At 40.2% G+C, this 24,625-nt stretch overlaps 1 protein-coding gene across 2 annotated transcripts in view; it reads left to right on the forward strand.

The window, feature by feature from the left end:
* The window catches only part of NBEA (neurobeachin), an 835,554-nt gene that overhangs the window by 392,551 nt on the left and 418,378 nt on the right, over window positions 1-24,625 (forward strand). For both annotated transcript variants that reach the window (XM_038414552.2, XM_038414563.2), the window contains one exon: window positions 16,495-16,933. In XM_038414552.2, coding sequence (XP_038270480.1) covers window positions 16,495-16,933 — 439 coding nt within the window. The remainder of the gene's footprint in view (window positions 1-16,494; window positions 16,934-24,625) is intronic.

A 24,625-nucleotide genomic window follows, 5' to 3' on the forward strand; every position in this document is an offset into this window, starting at 1 on the left:
ACTTCCTCCCCATACTGTGCTGCCCAGTGCAGTAGTCTTGGAGCTGACCTTGTTCGTGAAGACACGGGGAAAAAAGCATTGAGTACATTAGCTTTTTCCACATCCTCTGTCACTAGGTTGCCTCTCTCATTCAGTAAGGGGCCCACACTTTCCTTGACTTTCTTCTTGTTGCTAACATATCTGAAGAAACCCTTTTTGTTACTCTTAACATCTCTTGCTAGCTGCAACCCCAATTGCGATTTGGCCTTCCTGATTTTACTCCTGCATGCTTGACCAATATCTTTATACTCCTGCCTGGTCATTTGTCTAATCTTTCACTTCTTGTAAGCTTCTTTTTTGTGTTTAAGATCAGCAAGGATTTCACTGTTAAGCCAAGTTGGTCGCCTGCCATATTTACTATTCTTTCTACACATTGAGATGGTTTGTTCCTGTAACCTCAATAAGGATTGTTTAAAATACAGCCAGCTCTCCTAGATTCCTTTCTCTTTCATGTTATTCTCCCAGGGTATCCTGCCCATCAGTTCCCTGAGGGAGTCAAAGTCTGCTTTCTGAAGTCCAGGGTCCATATTCTGCTGCTTTCCTTTCTTCCTTGTCTCAGGATTCTGAACTTGACCATCTCATGGTCACTGCCTCTCAGGTTCTCATCCACTTTTGCTTCCCCTACTAATTCTTCCCTGTTTGTGAGCAGTAGGTCAAGAAGAGCTCTGCCCCTAGTTGCACCAGGAAATTGTCCCCTACACTTTCAAAAACTTCTTGGATTGTCTGTGCACCGCTGTATTGCTCTCCCAGAAGATATCAGGGTGATTGAAGTCTCCCATGAGAGCCAGAGTCTGCAATCTAGTAATTTCCATTAGTTGCTGGAAGAAAGCCTTATCCACCGCATACCCCTGGTCTGGTGGTCTAGCGCAGACTCCCACCAGGACATCACCCTTGTTGCTCACACTTCTAAACTTAATCCAGAGATGCTCAGGTTTTTCTGCAGTTTCATACCGGAGCTCTGAGCAGTCATACTGCTCTCTTACATACAATGCAACTCCCCCATCTTTTTTGCCCTGCATGTTCTTCCTGAACAGTTTATATCCATCCATGACAATACTCCAGCCATGTGAGTTATCCCACCAAGTCTCTGTTTTTCCAATCGCATCATAATTCCTTTACTGTGCCAGGACTTTCATTTCTCCCTGCTTGTTTCCCAGACTTCTTGCATTTGTGTATAGGCACTTAAGATAACTCGCTGATCATCCCGCTTTCTCAGTATGAGGCAGGAGTTCTCCTACTTGTGCTTCCTCCCGGTATCACACTTCCCCACTTACCTAAGGGCTTTGGTCTCCTTCCCCCAGTGAACCTAGTTTAAAGCCCTCCTCACTAAGTTAGCCAGCCTGCTTGCAAAGATTGCTCTTCCCTCTCTTCATTAGGTGGAGCCCATCTCTGCCTAGCACTCCTCCTTCTTGGAACACCATCCCATGGTTAAAGAATCCAAAGCCTTCTCTCCGACACCACCTGCATAGCCATTCATTGACTTACACGATTCGACAATCTCTACCCAGGCCTTTTCCTTGCACAGGGAGGAGGGACAAGAACACCATTTGCTCTTCAAACTCCTTTATCCTTCTCAGAGCCATGTAGTCTGCAGTGATCCACTCAAGGTCATTCTTGGCAGTATCATTGGTGCCCACATGGAGAAGTAGGAAGGGGTAGCGATCTGAAGACTTGATGAGTCTCAGCAGTCTCTCAGTTGCATCGTGAATCCTAGCTCCTGGCAAGCAACATACTTCTCGGTTTTCCCGGTTGGGGTGGCAGATAGATGACTCAGTCCCCCTGAGGAGAGAGTCCCTGACCACCACCACTCCCTCCTTCTCTTGGGAGCAGTGGTCGTGGAACTCCCTTCCCTAAGACAGTGCATCTCATGCCTTCCAATCAGCGGAGTCTCCTTCTGCTCCCTTCCCTCAGATGCATCATCTAGTCCACTCTCCACATTAGTACCTGTGGAAAGAACATGAAAATGGTTGCTTACCTGTATCTGCGTTGCTGGTACATGGACGCTCCCCTTTCTTCTTCTGGAGGTCGCATGCTGCCAAATTTCTTCACTATCCTTCTGTCCTCGCTGTGCAGCCTGCTCTGAATCTTCAGAATGTTTTGCCCGTAGAAGCATATTCTGACGTCTGTCCAGAAAATCTTCAGTTTCTCTTAGGCAACGCAGGGTCGATACTTCTTTCTCCAGACCTTGAACCTTCTCTTCCAATATGGAGACCAGCTTGCACTTTGTACAGACAAAGTCGCTGCTGTCTTGTGGAAGAAAGACAAACATGGCACATCCTGTGCAGGTAACAACAGCTGAATGCTCACCTTGCATATTACCTTCTTTCTAAGAGCTTCCTCAGGTGTTGTTCCTCAGAGTGTTACTCAGTCTGTAACTACTCAGAGAAGCCTGCAAGATGAAAGCCTCAGTGGGCTCTCCCCAGGCAAACTCCCTCTGTTAGCCTCTCCGCTGTTCTCTGCTCAGCTGGTTTGCAGCTGACTGCCTTTTTATAACAATCAGGCCCACTCAAGGCTCACCTGGAACAAAGCACTCCCAGTTCACACTTTTCAGACAGTCAAGCACATGGTCAAACTGACAAACTGTCCTCGCAACAGACACTCAGATACTCACCAACACAGCCCTCCTACTGCAGCACTTAATGTACCTCCTCTCGGACAGATCCCAGGCAAACTCCCTCTCTTAGCCTCTCCGCTGTTCACCGAGCTGTTCACTGTTCTCCGCCTAAGGTCACAGTTCAGTTTCTTGCAGGAGGATGATGTCAATCATGTTGTTCTGCATAATGTGATCTAGGAAGTCACTTTTTGGTCACGATATACCTTCAGCCTTGGCAAATTCAGAGTGATGAGCCTGAGTCTCTTAAAGTGGATCTGGAGGGAGTCACTGTTTCCATTGTTGTAGAATCTGGGACTTCACTGAGCGATGTTCAGATGATGACATTAGTTGTCCCGTAAATTTTCAATAAGGCAAAGGCACAGGAAATGCTTCAGGTTCATTGTGGGTCATGACCGCTGCCCCCACAAGATAGTACTTTTTGAGTTGACAGCAGCCCCCAAGGTATTCACCAAGTACTCGTCTAGGATTGCAGCTCATCTACATTGTTAGATCCTTCCAGTGTGTTTGTATCTGGGCAACTGACTCAAAAGAGCTCAATCTTAGAGCATAGTAATTCACTTCAGACGTACGAGTTCCCCTGTTTATATCTCTTAATCTGCAATTAAGCAAAGAAATCTATCTTGGCCTCAACTTTGGTTCTGACTCTTATAGGGACCACCCTAGAACCTACCAAGGCTCTGTCCTAATTCAAATCAGGTTCTGTGAGCTCATCCAAATGATGTCATCCAAGTGGTCCAAGCTAAAAGACCCAGTGACATTTTATCTGAGAGCCATAGGCGGGATAGTGGCCCGTACCTTTTGTCACCACCTTTGCAAGTTAGTGGGAGCGACCCTTGTGCATCTGGTACAAAAAACAAAGATTCTTATCTCAGATATGGTAACTTACCCTTTTTGCAGCTGGAAGACTCTATGCTGTGGTTGACTTTGACTAAGAATGTCTTGTAGTGGCTATCCTCTCAGATGGTTCTCAAATGGAGATAGGTACATATCTTCTCATCTAAATTGGGATGAAAATTTAGACTCTAATTGCCTATGGTTTTTGGAAGCTTCAGGAATTAGATCTCTGCATATAACTTGCTAGAGTTCAGGGCATTACTTTCTCCTACAGATCAGAGAGTAACCAGCACAGATTCTCAGACAGTGTGGGTCTCTTGTATCACTTTAATAGAATAGGGAGAAAAGGGAGAGGTTGGGTGTTTCAGTGGTGTCAGAAGAAAATTAGTCTGTAGGAATGCAGTATATGGAGAAAAGTGCCCCCTCTCCCCAAAACATAGCCAAAATCCTGAGCTGGAAAGATGAAGATCAGCAGTCACTTAGATCTTCAGTGGCATGTTTGTTAGTTGTAAGGTAGGTCATTTGGACATGGACATATTTTCTACAAGTCAGAACACGTGTTCCACATTCTGCTTGAGAACTGATAAAGTTTCACAGTATATCAGATGCATCTATTTTATGCTGTGAAAAAGGGCTCCTTTATGCTTTTTTTCTCTGTTTCCTTTCCTCCCCAGAATACTTAGGAAATGTTTAGCAGGACAAACTCAGAATGGTTTTTAGTCAAGCTGGCATGATTTTCAGAGTTGCTGGTTTCTGTCCAAAGTTCATCCATTCACTCTCTTCTGTGTCAAGATCTGCTGTCAGTAGAAAAACATCCAGATCTAAGGTTCCTTAACCTGACAGTATGGCTGCTGGGTTTCTAGGACAAGACATTTTATGATTACCTGAGGAGATCCAGGCAGTCTTGATAGAGTCCAGAAAGTCATGTGCTAGGAAGTGTTATACTACTAAATAGAACTGGTCTGAAAAGTTTTCTCCAGATAGTTTCCTGTCCAGATCTAATTATCATAGGTTTCCCCTGTCTCTGGTGTAACCAAAGTTATCCCTGGCTACTCTAAAGATTTACTTAGTTGATATTTTTGCCTACTATGTCTTTGTGAAAGAGAATCATAGAGTTTAATATTGGGGGTAGCCGCGTTAGTCTGTATCCACAAAAACAACAAGGAGGCCGGTGGCACCTTAAAGACTAACAGATTTATTTGGGCATAAGCTTTCCTGGGTAAAAAACCCACTTCTTCAGAACCATAGTGTCTGTCATCCTGAGAAGGGAAAATATAAAGAGCTTAACAAATTTTGGTTCCCTCCCATCTGGTAGCCAATAACCTTTGGGACTAGAATTTGATGTTGAATAAAATCTGGAAAGGCCTTTTGAACCTAGATATTCTTGTTCTTTGTACCACTTAATGGACATTGCCTCACCCACGAGAATCTTAGAGTTGCAGATACCATCGGCTAACCACCTTATACAATATTCCACAAAGACAAATGGTACATAAATCTCAACCCCAATTTTTTGCCAAAAATTGAATCAGATTTTCACTCCAGTCCATATCAGTTTGTTTTTCCCCCAAAGTCCTGTTAGCGGACTGGTGGGATGAAACTACACACTGTGAATGTTTGAAGTATTGGCTTTTTCTTAGAACTAAATATCTTAGAAAGTTCAGCAGACTACTTGTCTTTGCAGAAATATCTGTGACTCAAGTCATCTTGATCCAAAGGCTGTCTAAGTGGATAATACTTATGCATCTAGTGAAGCTACAAAATTGCTGGTTTCAGAGTAGCAGCTGTTAGTCTGCATTCCACCGAATGCATCCAATGAAGTGAGGTGTAGCTCACAAAAGCTTATGCTCAAATAAATTTTAGTCTCTAAGGTGCCACAAGTACTCTTTTTTTTTTTGTTTTTTTTTTTTTTTTTACAAAATTGCTGTCCCTGTACCTGAATGTCTTGTGGCTCGCTCAATCAGAAAAGTGCCAGCTTCACAACATACTTCTATCTTAAATCTCTAGACTTGTAATATGGAGATTGGTTCACACAGTCTCAAATCTCTGTTATCTCAACATTGCATGAAGGCTGTTCTTCATAAACTGTTTGACTTGCAAGGTTTCCTAGCCCTTCAAGGCGGTCATTGTTACAACTAGCCTCCTTCATCAAAGGTTTGTGGAGATAATATCATTGTCCAAATAATTGAGAACCATTCCCTGGATTCCTCCCTATTTCCCTCATCTTACTTTCCCCAAAAATATTCCCTAATTAATCTGCAAAATTATTTCCACATCATACAAGTATTTTCTGAATTTGCACATATCGGCTATAATATAAATATACAAAAGCAAGGGTAATAGAGTTCACAATAAATGTGTACTGTCATTTGTCCTTAACTTGTATTCATATAGGTTTTTAACTACAAACAAAACAAGTGTCAATACTATTTTTTTCCTCTATTTGCTGGAATTTCTACAACTCACATATAGTATTCCCTTGTGCATTCAGTTTTCCTGTGTCTTGCAGTTATTGTTATTTCTCCATTGACCTGTAGGCCTTGAAACATTTTGAAACCTTTTGCTGTTTAGTTTGGCAACCAGGAGTAGGTGCTCAAAACTGGTGTATAGATGTCTTAGCAGATGCTGTTGGTGGAAAAGGCTTGGCAGCACTACTGCAGAGAATGTGGGGTAAGGCATGCTGAGGAAGGAAATGAGATGGTAAAAAAACATTTTTTCCAGTAGCTGTTAACAACTGGAAAATACCCCCATTATCTGTATTTTAATGACCACATTGTTTGGCTTTTATATTGTTCCTTAAATGTTATGTTCTTTTTATGATTTAAGTGATTGTCCAGTGTTCCAGGTACCATAACAGCAGATGCTTAAAAATATTATTTAGTAAAGACAGGAAAGTTCCCTTGAACACCACCTTTATGGTTTGCAACCCATGTATACTTGTTTGAAATTACTCCTCACTATAGAGAAGAGTCAAGTTTTGGGGTTTTTGATTACATAAACTGAGCACACCATTTACACTGGGCTAGGAGCTGTGTTATGCAGAAATGGCTTGGTTACTACGGTTCTTAGCTCATGATAGATGGGGCCTCCTTTCCTGTCTGCCTGAGTCCAGAGAGGATTGTGAAAAAATACATGCTCAGCCTGTGGAGGAGGCAAAAGAAATAAAAGTAGCCAAGTAAATCAAGTGGGCTCTTCCTTTCCTCTTCCCTTTCCCTACTGTCCTTCAGTTATCAAAGAAAAAATTATTTAAATAGGCCCAGCAGCAAATGAGATCTAATTAGAATAAAAAGCAAAATGAATCGCATAGCAGTGCCCAGAAAGCCAAAGTGAGAGCGAACGAGCACTGTCTCAATAAATGGAGCTAAAGATAGATCATGTCTAATAAGTAGTGCACATGCAAACAGTCATACTAAACTCACATGGAAAGCCTAGCTGCCAGTGACAAGATTAGTACAGACTGATCAGCAGGTGCAGCAACTTGCTCAGGCTAAGACCAGGGCCAGACAGCAAGGATTTCTCACCACGCCCCATTGTAACTTCTGCCAATGATACAAAATGAAGTTTTCAGTACCGGGAACTGAGAGATCAATAAGAGTGGATTTGGAATAGTTTGTCACGTTGATAAAACTCTCTGTTAGACATTTGTTCCATTGTCATTTTCTGTTACTGTTGTATTCACTTGCTTTGCATGTTTCTGTCACAACTTCACTTGTTATCATAACCCCTTTGCATATGTTTCCTGTAATTTTGAGTCATTCACTTGTGTCCTTTGTAGGTTAAGAACAAAATAGGTAGGTGTAGTTGTTCTGTGGTGGTCTTGCTTCTTCCACAGGTATGGAAAAGTACCTGGTACTTGACAATGGAAAGGGATATCTTTAGAGTTCTTTCCTTGTGACCAGCAGACTAGGAACCATTCATTGATGGTGCTCTCTATGGGGGGATAGAAGGGCTAATAGACAGGCTAATAGACAAAATGTCACTGTGTTGCTTTTAATTATGGTAGAGTGTCACAGGTTTCAGAGTAGCAGCCGTGTTAGTCTGTATTCGCAAAAATAAAAGGAGTACTTGTGGCACCTTAGAGACTAACAAATTTATTAGAGCATAAGCTTTCGTGAGCTACAGCTCACTTCATCGGATGCATTTGGTGGAAAAAACAGAGGAGAGATTTATATACACACACACAGAGAACATGAAACAGTGGGTTTATCATACACACTGTAAGGAGAGTGATCACTTAAGATAAGCCATCACCAACAGCAGGGGGGGAAGGAGGAAAACCTTTCATGGTGACAAGCAGGTAGGCTAATTCCAGCAGTTAACAAGAATATCAGAGGAACAGTGGGGGGTGGGGTGGGAGGGAGAAATACCATGGGGAAATAGTTTTACTTTGTGTAATGACTCATCCATTCCCAGTCTCTATTCAAGCCTAAGTTAATTGTATCCAGTTTGCAAATTAATTCCAATTCAGCAGTATCTCGTTGGAGTCTGTTTTTGAAGCTTTTTTGTTGAAGTATAGCCACTCTTAGGTCTGTGATCGAGTGACCAGAGAGATTGAAGTGTTCTCCAACTGGTTTTTGAATGTTATAATTCTTGACGTCTGATTTGTGTCCATTCATTCGTTTACGTAGAGACTGTCCAGTTTGAGCAATGTACATGGCAGAGGGTCATTGCTGGCACATGATGGCATATATCACATTGGTAGATGTGCAGGTGAACGAGCCTCTGATAGTGTGGCTGATGTGATTAGGCCCTATGATGGTATCCCCTGAATAGATATGTGGACAGAGTTGGCAACGGGCTTTGTTGCAAGGATAGGTTCCTGGGTTAGTGGTTCTGTTGTGTGGTGTGTGGTTGCTGGTGAGAATTTGCTTCAGATTGGGGGGCTGTCTGTAAGCAAGGACTGGTCTGTCTCCCAAGATCTGAGAGAGCGATGGCTCGTCCTTCAGGATAGGTTGTAGATCCTTGATGATGCGTTGGAGAGGTTTTAGTTGGGGGCTGAAGGTGATGGCTAGTGGCGTTCTGTTGTTTTCTTTGTTGGGCCTGTCCTGTAGTAGGTGACTTCTGGGTACTCTTCTGGCTCTGTCAATCTGTTTCTTCACTTCAGCAGGTGGGTATTGTAGTTGTAGGAATGCATGATAGAGGTCTTGTAGGTGTTTGTCTCTGTCTGAGGGGTTGGAGCAAATGCGGTTATATCGTAGCGCTTGGCTGTAGACAATGGATCGAGTGGTATGATCTGGATGAAAGCTAGAGGCATGTAGGTAGGAATAGCGGTCAGTAGGTTTCTGATATAGGGTGGTGTTTATGTGACCACCGCTTATTAGCACCGTAGTGTCCAGGAAGTGGATCTCTTGTGTGGACTGGTCCAGGCTGAGGTTGATGGTGGGATGCAGCTCTCCAACACCACTTTCCACAAGCCATTACCCTCTGATCCCACTGAGAGTTACCAAAAGAAACTACAGCATTTGCTCAAGAAACTCCCTGAAAAAGCACAAGAACAAATCCGCACAGACACACCCCTGGAGCCCCGACCTGGGGTATTCTATCTGCTACCCAAGATCCATAAACCTGGAAATCCTGGATGCCCCATCATCTCAGGCATTGGCACCCTGACAGCAGGATTGTCTGGCTATGTAGACTCCCTCCTCAGGCCCTTCGTTACCAGCACTCCCAGCTATCTTCGAGACACCACCGATTTCCTGAGGAAACTACAGTCCATTGGTGATCTTCCTAAAAACACCATCCTAGCCACTATGGATGTAGAAGCCCTCTACACCAACATTCCACACAAAGATGGTCACTCGATCACAAACCTAAGAGTGGCTATCCTTCAACAAAAAAGCTTCAAAAACAGACTCCAACGAGAGACTGCTGAATTGGAATTAATTTGCAAACTGGATACAATTAACTTAGGCTTGAATAGTGACTGGGAATGGATGAGTCATTACACAAAGTAAAACTATTTCCCCATGGTATTTCTCCCTCCCACCCCACCCCCCACTGTTCCTCTGATATTCTTGTTAACTGCTGGAATTAGCCTACCTGCTTGTCACCATGAAAGGTTTTCCTCCTTCCCCCCCCTGCTGTTGGTGGTGGCTTATCTTAAGTGATCACTCTCCTTACAGTGTGTATGATAAACCCATTGTTTCATGTTCTCTGTGTGTGTGTATATAAATCTCTCCTCTGTTTTTTCCACCAAATGCATCCGATGAAGTGAGCTGTAGCTCACGAAAGCTTATGCTCTAATAAATTTGTTAGTCTCTAAGGTGCCACAGGTAGAGTGTCAGTGACTCTCCTGTTAAGACTGCCTTACACTTTCCATTATTAAAAAAAAAAAAATTGAGACTTTTTTTTTTTAAGAGCTCTGGCATCTCCGTGGTTTGCAACAGGACTTTGGCATATGGTATCGGGATAATTGTGGGACTGGGGCATTGGCGGCGTGTAAACCGGTGGCTGGGGGAGGCTAGCCTTCCGCCCACGGCCCTGCCCCTTCTGCAGCCGCCCCACACCAAAGTCCAGAGAGCCCCTGCCACCGCAGCTGCCAGTCCCTCCCCAGGCTAGTGCCTGCAGCCCACTGGTAGGGCGGGCAGCACAGCAGGCAGCGCTGGGAGGACGGGCCTGAGTTGGGACCACTGCATAGCAACGGAGGGCCTTGGGGGTGGAGCGTTGGTGGGGCCATGCCTGGCTGTTTGGGGAGGCACAGCCTCCCCCAGCCTAAGATACCTGCCACCCATGAATCGGGGAGTTGAATTTGCTAGCTTCATGAACAACTATTTTGATTTGGCCATACTATTCGCAGTTTAAATTTGTTGCTTTCAAATATTTGACTTTTGCAAACTTTCAACTTTATTTTGTATGTAATTAAAGAAACAGAATAAATGTGGCAAAAAAATCCAAAATGAGTTCCCATAATATACACAAATGATTAATTACTTAGGATTGGAAAGCTTGGGGTAAAGATAAAAGCAGACTGTCTTTTTCATGTCAATTTGTTGGAATAGCAAAACCTTATATATTACCTACATGAATATGCTTTTCATGTCTGTAATAATAGGAAGTCTATATGTTTGTTTCTTACACTATTTTTAAACTGTCTAAATAGTAAGAACTATTTAGATAACTTAATAGGCAAAAAAAAAATGGCAATGCACTTCATAAATCACAGTAAAACAAGATATTTTAGGGAAGGAATGTGACAGATCAGGTCACCACATAGACATCATGTCATTTACTTAACTTAAGCCCATATTTTTTCCATAATGTAGTAGGTGAACTCATTAGTTACAATGAAAAACAGTAAGAAAGAGGCATCTTGTATTCAACTGCCAACTTCTGACAGGGTTAAGATCACTAGGTCTAGTAATGTTCCTGCTTTGTCTACAGACATGGCCTAATGCTACAGAAAACTGATGAGGGTTGTTGAAAATTTACAAGCTGGCTGTCAGAATGTTATAACAATAGACAGATGTAATCAGTTATATTTTTGCTGCTGTTCATGTTTAACTTCTCATTTAGCTAAGATGAGTTGAGTACTCAAGATTTTTCTGTTCTAAGAGCACCCACTCTATAAATTTAAGAGGATTGGATAAATATAATTTGACTGCATTATGTGAAAATATGTACTCTTTGTTCCAATCCTGCAGTCCATAGAAGACAAAAGTATTATGAAAGAAAATCAATGGGAATGTAATAAAGCTTTGACATGACGTGCTATAGGTAAATCAATTGGTTTCTTTGATCTTGTGTATAAATTGTAATTCATCTTAACTTTCTAATAGGGCTGCCAAGCAATTAAATTAATTGTGATTAATCGCACGATTAATTATGTTGTTAAACAATGACAGAATACCATTTATTTAAATATTTTTGGATGTTTTCTACATTTTCAAATATATTTATTTAAATTACAACACAGAATACAAAGTATACAGTGCTCACTTTACATTTATTTTGAATACAAATATTTGCACTGTAAAAAACAAAATAAATAGTATTTTTCAATTCCTCCATTACAAATACTGTGTTGCAATTTCTTTATCATGAAAGTTGAACTTACAAATGTAGAATTATGTACAAAAAGTAACTGTACTCAAAAATAAAACAAGGTCAAACTTTAGAGTCTACAAATGTACTCAGTCCTACTTCTTGTTCAGCCAATTGCTCAGACAAACAAATTTGTTTACATTTATGAGAAATAATGGTGCCTGTTTCTTGTTTACAATGTCACTTGACTGTGAGAACAGGCATTCACATGGCATTCTTGTAGCTGGTGTTGCAAGATATGTATGTGCCAGATTCATATGTCCCTTCATGCTTCAGCCACTTTTCCAGAGGACATGCATCCATGCAGGGTTAGCACTACCATGTTGCATGACGGACACTTGACAAAATTACTGGACTTAGTGACAGACATTGTCAGGGGGCAGGAGGGGGCTTCGGGCTGAGGCAGGGGATTGGGATGCAGGTGGTGTGGTGGGGGTGGTTGCGGTTGCGTGTGGGCTCCAGCTGGAGGTGCAGGCTCTGGGGTGGGGCTGGGGATGAGGGGTTTGGGGTGTAGGAGGGTGCTCTGGCTCGGATCAAGGGGTTCAGAGGTTGGGAGGGGGATCAGGGCTGGGGCAGTGGCGTGGGTCACTGCATGTGTGGGTGTGTGCAAGCTCCATACAGCGCTTATCTCAAGCAGCTCCAGAAAGCAGTGGCATGTCCCCTCTCTGGCTCCTATGGAGAGGTGCAGCCAGTGCCATCCCTCAGCTCCCATTGTCCACGGTTCCCAGCCAATGGGTTGGGAGCCGCAGAGGCAGCACTCAGGGACGGGGGACAGAAGCAGCATGCAGAACCGCCTGGCCATGCCTACTCCAATCAGCAACAGCAGGGATGGGGGAGCCACTTGTGGGGAGGCTCACCTCGGGCGGTGTCCTGTCCCTTCTGTAGCTGGCAGAGGCGGGGCCAGGGAGCTCTGCAGGTATGCTACCTTCGTCTGCAGGAACCGCCTCCTCTAGCTCCTGTTGGCTACGGTTTCCGACAAATAGGCTGGAAGCTGCAGAGTCAGCACTCGTGGAGGCAGCGGGGATGGATGGAGTGTGCAGAGCAGCCTGACCATGCCTCTGCCAACATCAGCAGGGTCGAGGAGCCGCTTGCAGGGAGCTGCCTGTGAGCGCCCCCCACAGACCTCAAATTTTTTACTGTGGACACTTCTGTCTGTGTACAGACATGTTGCTGACCCCTGAATCCGTGCTGATGATGGGTTCTGCTCGACATGATCAAAACAGTGTGGACCAATGCATGTTCATTTTCATCATCTAAGTCAGATGCCATCAACAGAAGGTTGGTTTGGGTTTTCTTTTTTTGGTAATTCGGGTTCTTTAGTTTCCGCATCAGAGTGTTGCTGTCTTAAGACTTCTGAAAGCATGCTCCACATCTTGTCCCTCTCAGATTTTGGAAGGCACTTCAGATTCTTAAAGCTTGGGTCAAGTGCTGCAGCTATATTTGAATCTCAAATTTGACAAAATGCAAAGATGGTGCCAATCTTCAGTGAAAGTGTTCTTGAAACGAAGAACATGTGCTGGGTCATCATCTCATGAAATAGGGCAGAATGCGGGTAACAGAGGAGGAGACATACAATTCTACCCCCAAGGAGTTCATTCACAAATTTCATTAATGCATGATTTTTTTAGTGAGCGTCATCAGTGTAGAAGCATGTCCTCTGGAATGGTGGTTGAAGCATGAAGGGCCATATAAATGTTTGGCATATCTGGCATGTAAAAACTGTAAAATCTGTTTTATCCAATGTGTTGGGAGAATGGGGGAGGGCAGCTAAGTGAAAAATGAGGGTTAACTAAGAGGGAGGGAGTTTGGGTGCAGGAGGGGCTCAGGGCAGCGGCTTGGTGCACGGGAGGTGGTGCAGGGTGTCGGATCCGAAGTATTGCTCACCTCGGGCAGCTCTCCACAGGTGGCGGCCAGTTCCAGCTGCTCCTAGGTGGAGGCATGGCAGGCAACTCTGCGTGCTGCCCCCCAGTCCTGCACTCTAGCTCTGCAGCTCCCATTGGCCAGGAACCATGACCAATGAGAGCTGCAGAGGTGGTGCCTGTGGGCAGAGGCAGCGCGCAGAGTGGCCTCAAATAAAAAGCAACTTTGGCACATTTAACATATATTACTTATTGAGACTGTGATATTTTGGAAAATAGTTTTAATGCACCCAATAAGAAATATTATAAAATGTAAATCTTATGCAGACATTACTGTTCATAATGATAAATCAATAATAATTCTGATCAGTTGGTTTAATGCAATCAGAGGATAAAAGTTTGATCTCATTGGAAGTACAATAGTTTTTAATATACTTGTATGTACAGTGGTTTTATTGAAAGTGTTTTTCTTATTTCTAAATTATTGTAAATAACAATCCATAATTATTACAGTTTAATGGTCAGAGTCTAGATTGCATTCATAAATAAATCAAATTTAATCTTAGAGCTGAAATGTTACCAATTGTCTGTAGTAAATGGGAACAATAAATGGAGGCAAGTTAACTTTTTTAAATGCTCTTTCGTTTGCAGACGTAGGAAATGTGGTATATTTGTCGTAAATTTTAGCTGGAGGAATAAGTAATTTTAAGTTAGAATCTTAACATTTCCCAGTTTTGTGGTTGTCAAATATGTTGTAATGGCTGCATATCAAAATTCTATATATCTGACTAGAAATTCTTTGCTATTACAAAGACAGATTAAAGTATAATTCACCCTTCAGTTTGAACCTCAAAAAGTGCACTAGCATTGGGGCTTGACTTTTGCTTAGAGAGAGAATAAAGAGGTATTTTTACTTTGTTTAAAATAACTCTAGTGGTGGTTGCTGAAAACTGTGTGTATGAAATTTTGCAATTTCATAGAAATTCCTTTCTACAGGAAGCAATATATCATAATACTAAATTCCCTACATTTGTACATGTAGATTATGGATTTTTATTGTAAACTAGATAAACATTCAAACTATGGGCCATCTTTTAGTGTGTCTACTTTTGAGCAATACTGTATATAGTCACTGTCTCTTCCTCTGCAGAATTTAGTCAACATGAATATTTACTGTAGGTCTCTGCTCCAGATTGTGTCAATTTGACCCAAGGAGTGTCGTCTTCCCAAGGAGCAGGATATTGATAGGAAACCAGTAAAGCAGCTTCAGCTTAAGCAGATCAACAGTGTTCTTGGATTGGATGTCAAAAGCCCCTTGTTCCCTCCAGTCCAGAATTATCTTTCTTATTTTTGTATGGGGAAACTTAGTCTCAAAAAATCCATTAAGATCATGTCACTGATCTGATTACTTTTTCTAATCTCTATCATGCTAGATATCTATGATGATAAATATTCTGTGGACTAGTAAAGGATGAGTGTGTAATGGATATATCTTTTCAAGTGACTATCAACTTTGCAGTACATAATTCTAGTTTCTGCTTCCTGATTCAAAAAGTGGGGCTGGTATCCAGTTTGGAAAAGACATGTCATTCTGTTTGTGAAAGTATATATGTGTAATGGGGAGTGCATGCAACATTTAGAAGAAGAAAACAGTTTTCCTAGTAACAAATTATTTCCCTTGGGTCTTCTCTAGGGTTTGCAGTTCATAGAATCAGAAGATTAGGGTTGGAAGAGACCTCAGGAGGTCATCTGCCAATATATGGTGTATAACATTATTGGTATATCAGTGTATATGAATTGTTCTAAGTTGAAATTAGTTCAAAGGCATGTATGTATAATATATAAATATATTCTATACAATTCACATATACAATGTAAGTGTGTGTGTGTGTGTGTGTGTGTGTGTGTGTGTGTGAATATATATAAAGATAAAATATATTTGTACCTAATATACTTTTATAATTTTTGACATTATAGTCCACTTGTCTATTACAATTTCAAGTCATAAACTGTTACCATACAATTTCTGATAGTTATGATGTTAAAAAATATTTTATTTAGAACCCTTAGTAAAGCAGAATTTTATTTACATGTACTGGAGCACATTATCTTCCAAAGTAACCAGATTTACCATTTTCTCAGAAACAAAGGCAAATACAAATAACAAATACATATGAGGCCATAATTTATATACAGGCTATTCATATTTTACTTTCAGGGTTTTTATGTCAAGTGTCCTTAATAAAAATAAATTGATATTATAAATAAACAAATATTCAGTTTGAGTTCAGGCTTTTTGGCATTGAAAAGATAACCACAATGTGCATCTCCCTGAAGAGTAATCTGAAATATTGACCATCTGAGGCAGGTCTTCACAGCTCTAGCCAAATTCCAATGGGACCATCAGATTGCTATGCTTTCATAGTGAAGTTGTTGTTTGTGTGTTTCATTGTAAATAGTTGATAAAAGCAGACATTTGCAAGACGTTATTAATAGGGCCCCTGGACATTTTGCAAAATTACACTGATTTCACTTCCCCCATCCCCTCAGTTTCTGTTGATATTTGGGATTTGAATCAACCTGGGATCTGAAAGTTAAAGTTAAAGTTTAAACTTCCATTTAAAAGAAAATTAAGCACTTGAAGATATTTTAAAGCTGTGAAATAGCATAACTTTTTTGCACATATTTTACCAGTATGGACACTGGAAATGCGTAAATTAATGTTTTGACATCTGATTTGTAGCTGAGTAGTGAGTTTAGATTACCCACAATAAATGTGTCAAGCTATATTCTAGTATGCAATGTCCTACCATTTAATAACTTTATAAGGAGTGGGTTGTATTTTTTAAAATGTCACTGAGATTATGTAGCACAACTCTGGGCTCAATTATGCAGCCCTTCATGTGCAGAAAATGTCCATAGAAACCAATGAAAGTTTTGTGTGCACCGTGGCTTTCTGCAGGGTTGGATTCTCTGTTGTTAATTTGCTAAGATTTATATGCTTTTAAGACTTGATAGCTTCTATCTTATAAAGCTTCAGTGATATATATTTGTTATACAACTCCAGACTAAGCTTTAAATATTGTTTATAAACCTTTTTCACTACAGAGACTCCTGCTGTATTTCCAGAGAATATCAAGGAAAAAGAAACACCAACACCAGTTGAAGATATTCAGCTGGAAAGCTCCATTCCTCATACAGATTCTGGTATTGGAGAGGAGCAGATGCCCAGCATCTTAAATGGGACAGACTTAGAGACAAGCACAGGCCCTGATGCTATGAGTGAATTATTGTCTACTTTGTCTTCTGAGGTAAAGAAATCTCAGGAAAGCTTAACAGAAAGTCCCAGTGAAATCTTGAAGCCTGCACCTTCCATATCCAGCATCAGCCAAAGCAAAGGCATGAATGTCAAGGAGATACTAAAAAGCCTTGTGGCAGCCCCTATTGAAATTGCAGAGTGTGGTCCTGATCCTATTCCTTACCCAGATCCTGCGTTGAAGAGGGAAGCTCAGTCAATTCTTCCCATGCAGTTTCACTCCTTCGACAGGTATATGGCTGAGTTTAATTATTTTATTTTGTGTAATACAGAAATTTGGAGTATTTATTTGTTAACATGTTGATAGTTTGGTGTGAATTCAGATTAGATAGTATTAAGAAAATACAGTTGCTTTACTTCATGGCATTACTAAAACCAGAACATATATCATCTGCCAAAGTTATTCAGGTTGTTTTTCTCTCTAAGCACCAAATAAAACTGTAATTGGTGCTGGAAGAACAAGCCTGTTTTAAAGAACTGTTATAATAAAACTTTTTTCTCTTTTAAAACCATATTTTGAATGGGAAAAAAGTCTGTTTATAGACAAGAGACAGGCCGTGTGAAGTCCCAACAAAATGCTTCCAAATATTTGTTGTACCAGTCCTCTTCCAGTAGTGAATTCAGTCATGCCAGATTGTGTGCATACTTCAATAAGAACAAGATTGAGACTGTATTTCATTTTTAAAGTTTTAAGCCCAATTTTTTTTATATATGAAGGGAACACATTTTAAATTGTGAGCCATATTTTTTTATTTCTCATGGTTGACTGAAAATGTTCGCACTTGTGGTTAATATAGCTTAATTTGAGGCAACCACACCAGCTGCATGAGTCTTAATATAGGAGTTGTTTTGAGAGATGCAATTGACAACATTCTGCAAAAATGAGTTACTTGTATTGTGTGTTCATCCTTAACTTATGCAAGAGTCTAATTCTGAAGTACATTGACATGACTGAATTTTCCAGTATGACGTGGTTGTTTTAGAGTAGCAGCCGTGTTAGTCTGTATTCGCAAAAAGAAAAGGAGTACTTGTGGCACCTTAGCGACTAACAAATTTATTAGAGCATAAGCTTTCGTGAGCTACAGCTCACTTCATCGGATGCATTCCGATGAAGTGAGCTGTAGCTCACGAAAGCTTATGCTCTAATAAATTTGTTAGTTTCTAAGGTGCCACAAGTACTCCTTTTCTTTTTGTGGTTGTTTTAGACTCTCCTCTAAAATATTTAGATAATCAGAAGAATCAGTTAAACAAAGAATCAATTAAACAATCCAGCACGAGCTCTGATGTGTGGCAAAACTGTAAAATAGTGCTTTAAAAATATATTACTTGCGGTTTGTAGAATCACATCCTGAAAAAAAAATTCTGAGGGAACTTCAAAAATAAATGTCAGGTTTAAAATATGACATGGGAAAAGCGCTACAGATGTATGAAATACACACACAAATTCTCATAATAGAGGATTAAATTATTGTCCATAAAATATTAATGAAAACAAAATCCAGTCAATAGTTTCAGGTTAATGTAAATAGTAAGGAGAAAAAGGATAAATGAAAATTACAGGATAAAAACTTATAATATGATGTTAGAAAGCACTACACATGTATAGTGAAGCTGATAAGACAAAATTGTTGGAGGCTGCCTCAGTGAACTAATTCAATAAACAATAAGATTGTACCTGTTGGAAGAGAGGCAGGGAATGGACTGGGACTGGAATATCAAAAAGGGAATGTGGTCTTCCCAAAAATATCTTAGTTCTTTTGATCATTTCAGAGAGAGAGAGAGTCTATGTATTGCCTAGTTTATTAGGAAGAAGTTTTTTTTTTTCCATTCATCAACTTACATATGGTAATTTGGGTTGGTTTCGGGCGGGGGGGTGAATAGATGAAAGACCTTGTATTGTTGGAGGTTTTTTCTGTGTGAGCAACCATCATATTCTCAAATATATTCAAAGCTATTTTCTTTTACATTGAGCAGTACAGCATGTACACCATTGGTTCCCAAACTGGCGGGTGTGCCCCCCTGGAGGGGCGTGAAGAAATTCCAGGAGAGGCACAAGGCTGTGAAATTTTCATAACGAAATTTTGAAATTTTACCCAGCCCTCCATACCAGTTTGCAACCCTGATGTGGCCCTCGGGCCAAAAAGTTTGCCCACCTCTGTAATAGACCAACAGACAATAAATTATACATATTCTGTATACGTAATAATAAGTATTCATAAAATTGTCCAATTACAGGACTCTATTATTTAAGTACAATAAAGTATTAAAAATCTTCTCATTTTTATTATGAATATAAGTAGACAAGAATAAAGGTATAACAAAGTGCAATAATAAAAATACAACTATAAATAAAAGTATAGTATGCAATGTTTTAATTTCACACCACAAAATGTTAATATTTTTTATTTTTTTGCCTTTCAATGTGTTGGAGTGCCGTTTCAGTTTGTGGGGAGACCAAAGAATGATGTAGAACTTCTTAAAACTTCCTATCTCACTCGCAAGAGTGTTTGAGACTGTTCTGTCTTGGGGGTGGTTACCTCCACCACTCACCGCGCAAGACCGGCTACTTGCCAGACTGGTGGTGGGATATATATAGGGCAGCATGCATCCGTACATAATAGGAGTAGTAAATATATGTTTGTGATGACTCAAATTAACTTGCGTCAGTTGTTATTCACAAATCAGGAAAATTATGTTATAGATTTTTTTAATAGTATATTATGGCCGTGATTAAGAAAAGGAAGTATGGTGAAGACTAGATTAAGTATGATTTCACCGTCATGGAAAAAAACTGGATCGATCATCCTCAATGCGTAGTATTCCACACAGTTCTAGCAATGATTCCTTGAGATCTAGTCGTCTTGAGCGGCACTTGACAAAGAACCACAGGGCTTTGAAAGACAAACCAAAGGAGTTTTTTTGTTGCTAAACTTCAAAATTTAAAACGTGTGAGGCAGGACGCTACTGTAGCTTTTCATCAAGCGTCGGCCAAAGTGGTAGAAGCATCTTATGAACTGTCATTGCTCATCGCTAAAGCCAAGAAAGCACACATAATAGGAGAAACTCCTGTGAACCCTTGCTTGTTGAAAGCAGCTGATATTGTGCTTGGTGCCGAAAGCAAGAAAAAATAGCAGAAATTTCGCTTTCCGACAATTCCGTGAAACGTTGAATCAATGACATGGCAAAAGATTTAAAACTTCAAGTTGTGGAGGTAGTGAAAGCTTCTCCTTTTTGCAATTCAGTGTGACGATACCACTGATGTAGCACAATGCTGTCAGTTGCTCGTCTACATTCGATTAATTAACGATGGAACTGTGAAAAAACTGCTTTTTTCAAAGGAATTGACGACCACATCATAGGCTTCTGATGTTATGAAAACAATTTCTGACTTTTTTGAAGAAAATAGACTTTCAGGGGGAAAACTGGTTGGTGTATGCACAGATGGTGCTCCAGCGATACTTGGCTCTCGCTCTGGAGTTGTAACATTGGTGAAGGAAAAAAATCTAGCCATAACCACGGCTCACTGCGTCATACACAGACAAGCGTTGGCTGCTAAAACCCTTCCAGATGATCTATGTGACTCATTGAATTTGGTCATCAGAATTGTCCATTTTGTGAAGAACAGCGCTTTAAATGCAAGACTTTTTACGAGCTCTTTGTGTGGATTTGGGATCGGATCATAAAATTCTTTTGTTTCACACGGAGGTATGATGGCTTTCCAAAGGGAACATGCTTTCGAGATTATTTGAACTGAAAGACAAAGTGGAATTTTCTGCAAGCAACAGAAAAAAGTTATTGTGTGTTTACGGACCACACATTTCAACTTTCACTGGCATACCTTATGGACATTTTTGAATCTTTGAACAATCTCAGTTTGAAGCTGCAAGGAAACAATGCTGCAAACATTATAGCGCACCACAATGCCATCAAAGCTTTTAAGGAAAAAATCAAGCTTTGGAAATGTCAAATGCAAACTCAGATGCCTAACTTTTTGTCTTTTCCAACATTTTCATCACTCGTTGAAAATGAAGGTTTCCAAGAACTTTGTAAAGCAGATGCGAAGAACAAAACTGTTTCATCTGGACTGCCTTGCTGATGAATTCATCCGCTATTTTCCAGATAACTTTTCTGGCAACCCCATTCATAAATTAGCACGTAATCTGTTCAACATTGATGTGGATTCATTGCCAGAAGTATTGCAAGAACAAGCACTCAGAATGAAATATGATTCAAGTGCGAAAGATATTTTCGAAAACTTAAGCCTGGAGGAATTTTGGATAAAATATTTCACAATTTACCCGAAAGTTGGAGAAGAAGCACTATGTATTATTCTTCCATTTTCATCTACGTACCTTTGTGAAAAAAGCTTTTCAAGTTTAGTCATAATAAAAACAAAACAGAGAAATCGACTGGATGTCAAAAATGATTTGCATTATGCACTTTCATCTTTCAAACTTAGGATTTCCCAACTCGTGAAGAAAATGCAGCATCATCCTTCACGTTAAATTTGTTTTGTTTATGCTATTTCTTATTTTAAATTACATTTTATTACATTTTTGTGCCAAGAAAAACTTTCTTATTTTTAATTTTAAATAAAAAAAATTTATACCAAGTTTGTGTTTGTTTTAAATTTTAAATTACAAATTGAATTTGTTAAAAGGGGGGTTGGATGATGGGGGGCATGAGAGTTTCTTGACAGTTAAAAAGGGGGCGTGATGCAGAAAACTTTGGGAACCATTTATGTACACTACAGATTACATTATAGTTGCTTAAGAAATAGTAAATTCTCAAACTTTAATGTATTAATTTTCCTTTTTGATGGTAGCACTGCATGTGGGCTCTAAGCCTTCATCAGAATCTTCACTCACACAGAGTCCTATTAATTTCAGTGAGACTACAGGTGAACTTGTGCATCTACATTAATGGCTCTCAATACACATTCAGGGCCTAAGGTTATATGCAATTGTCAGCTTTTTAATAACTTTATTAAGGTTGTATAGACATCAAGGATTAGTTGGTTTTATTTTCTTGTTACTGTGTCCTGGGTAATGCAGTGGCACAGGTGTGCGAGAAGGTGCCTCTGCACTGGCTACCTGCATTGCTCAGTGCGTGTGGGAAGACGGGATATAATGGAATGACGTAATGGACAGACCATTGGCTCTACCCCTTACTGTGCTGGGTGACGTGGCTGTACCACTGCATTTGACAGCATGTGTTGCACTATGTTTATATGTGGTGCAGTTTACTCCCTCCCTTGAGCAGCAAGAGAGCCCAGTGAAATAGAGTGACTGAAAAGACTGAGTCCCAATCTTTGAATACACTGCCTGCTAGTCAAAGCAGATTGTTAGCTCGGGATTTAGTCCAAGTGTATATCAGTGGTTCTCAATCTTTTCTATACCAACACCCCCACACACAACTTATCCTCATCAGGGATGTCCTGAGACACCCCTTAGCTGAGGGCTCCCTCCCACTTATTAATATGGGAAGAGCAGGGTGGTTGCAACAAGACTCTGCTCCTGATACACGTTGACAAATCCCAGTTTGACACATACCACATTCCACCTCTGGAAAGAATAATTCAGAGAAGGCCAGTGCTGGTCAATGAAGTATTTTGTAACAGCAGAGCCGTATTCACCAAGGAATGTAGCATATCCTTTCAGTGGACAGAAAAAGAGGAAGTTCTTGTGTTTTGATTCCTTCCCACTCATACTAGATAGATATTAAAAGTTGGCAAAAGAAGACACACCTGTATCTTCATTCACTTGTACTAAGTAATACTAGTTGTCCTTACTTGGCTAAACAGCAGTTCTTGCAGCTATTATAAATTAGTCACTGGAAAAAGCGAACAGCTTTGATTTGACTGTCAGCAGCAGATTTCCCACATCTTCAGTATTTTGCCCAGTTAAGTGAGGCTGGGCAGCTTTGGCTATTACATTTGGTGTTACTGGGAAATGCTCAGAGAGTTTTCGTGTATATGGTATTGCTATTAAAACTGTCTTCTGATTTTGTAAACCCATAAACTTTCACTAGAAGAATCCAAAGGTTTTCTTTTGTAAAGATGGATTCTTGGTCCCCAAATAGCTCAGTGCTCCCTGCTTTCAATCATTGTATGCCTGCCCATGTTCCCTTGTCATCTGCTGCAATGGCTTCTTTGAAGTGTTGTGGTTGCTGACAAACATTCTGGTGCAAGCTTTGATCTAAATCTGCCATAGAGGAAAGCTTCAAGAGATAGATCCATAGAAGAGAGGAAAAAAGACACCCTGCTGTTGGTTCCATGGAACAGTCTAGGGAACATGCATTGTAATCTAATTAACTTCCAATTGAGTGATCAAAAGATAGCTTCAGGGAGGTCCCAGCAGGGCAGGGAGACAAACCATAATGTTGTATATGACAAAATAGAAAAATACTGGATTCCATGACCATTTGGAAAAAATGTGAAATGTCATGGCTGCAGTATCAGAGTCCACGGGGCCTAGGAGGAGATAAATGGAGCAGTCATATCCAAAGATATTAATGTGGGCTGCCTGCAGGTTCAGGCAGGTATCATGGCATCAGTTTGCACTTTGTTCATGTTTTCAGTGTTATCTTCCTAGCTACAAGGAGACATAGGCTGTGGAGACATCTTGTTTTTTTCTAAAAAAAAAAATTAATGAAAGACTATAAAATGGAGAAAAAGAGTGTGTCACCATGACTTTCCTGAAATGTGTTTGGGGGTTACAACCCATGGGCTAAGAAACACCTGACAGTAGATTTAAAAGTATATGTAAGAGATTGGCATTGAAATGCATTAAGAGAGCCACTTAGAAATAATACATCTGTATTTTAGGTTTTTCCTCCTGTTCTTCCTCCATTATCTTTGAAAGATTGAAGTAAATTGTGGCCTAGTTGTTCTCTGTCCTAGTGATTCTGGGCTATACCTAAAGCCCTTTTTTGTCTAGAAGGAAAGTATTGAAATAATTATTTGTTGGAACATCTGTAATAGATTTGTAGGTAGATTTTTGTTTATCAGTTTATTTAAGAAATTGGAGATCATTGATATTTTACACAGTATTTTTTTTGAAAGTTGATGTACATTACCATGTGGTACAAGATATATATTTCTTACACTGATGGTTATGGTGATTCTTACAAAAGAAATCACTTAAATAACGGTAAAATAATTAAACTATTCTTTGAAGAGCTGTGTGCTTTTAAAGCAATTTTTTTTAAAAATTGCAACCTCTTATTATATGTATTGGGGTCAAATGAAAATTTAGCAAAATTCATGTAAATAAAGTTCAAAGCAGTGTTCACTTTTATTATCCAATACAATATTTATAACACTGAATATTTATTTTTTATAATAAAATGGTACTTGCTCAGAATAACGTATATATGTGTTTCAGGGCATTATTTCTTAGAACTTGTATAACTATAGATGAAATGTAAAAGCACAAAACATGTTCCAGCACATTTTATCAAATGGGACTTCTGTGTAGTTAATTTATGCAGCAGGTCAAGTACTATCGAATGTAAATGATGAGGTGATATTGATGAAAGAAGGGGATTGAGGTCTCAAGGGGCGCTGATGACGGATTGAACAGAAGCGGCCTTGCGCTGCACGTAACTCAAGCCTGTCATCTTCACTGCTCAAAGCTATAATGGGAGGTGGCAGTCTGAAATGAGTTGCCACGGCAAAGAGTATTATTTTTGAAATGCTTTCACACAAATCACTAGGCCCTGCATACAACTTAGTTTCATGCTTTAATGTCATCAGGAGGCACAAATTGGTGTGTCTAATTGTTTGCCACCTGCCAGCAAAATGAGCTGCCAGCCAGCCAGACGGGTTTGATTGTCTGTCAGCCATTCAATAGATTGAGAGTGACAACATCAAAAATTTCACTTCAAACTCTGAAGCTTTACGTAGCTTTTCAGAGACCTCTT

Source organism: Dermochelys coriacea, chromosome 1 (assembly GCF_009764565.3).
Source record: "Dermochelys coriacea isolate rDerCor1 chromosome 1, rDerCor1.pri.v4, whole genome shotgun sequence".
NCBI lineage: Eukaryota > Metazoa > Chordata > Testudines > Dermochelyidae > Dermochelys > Dermochelys coriacea.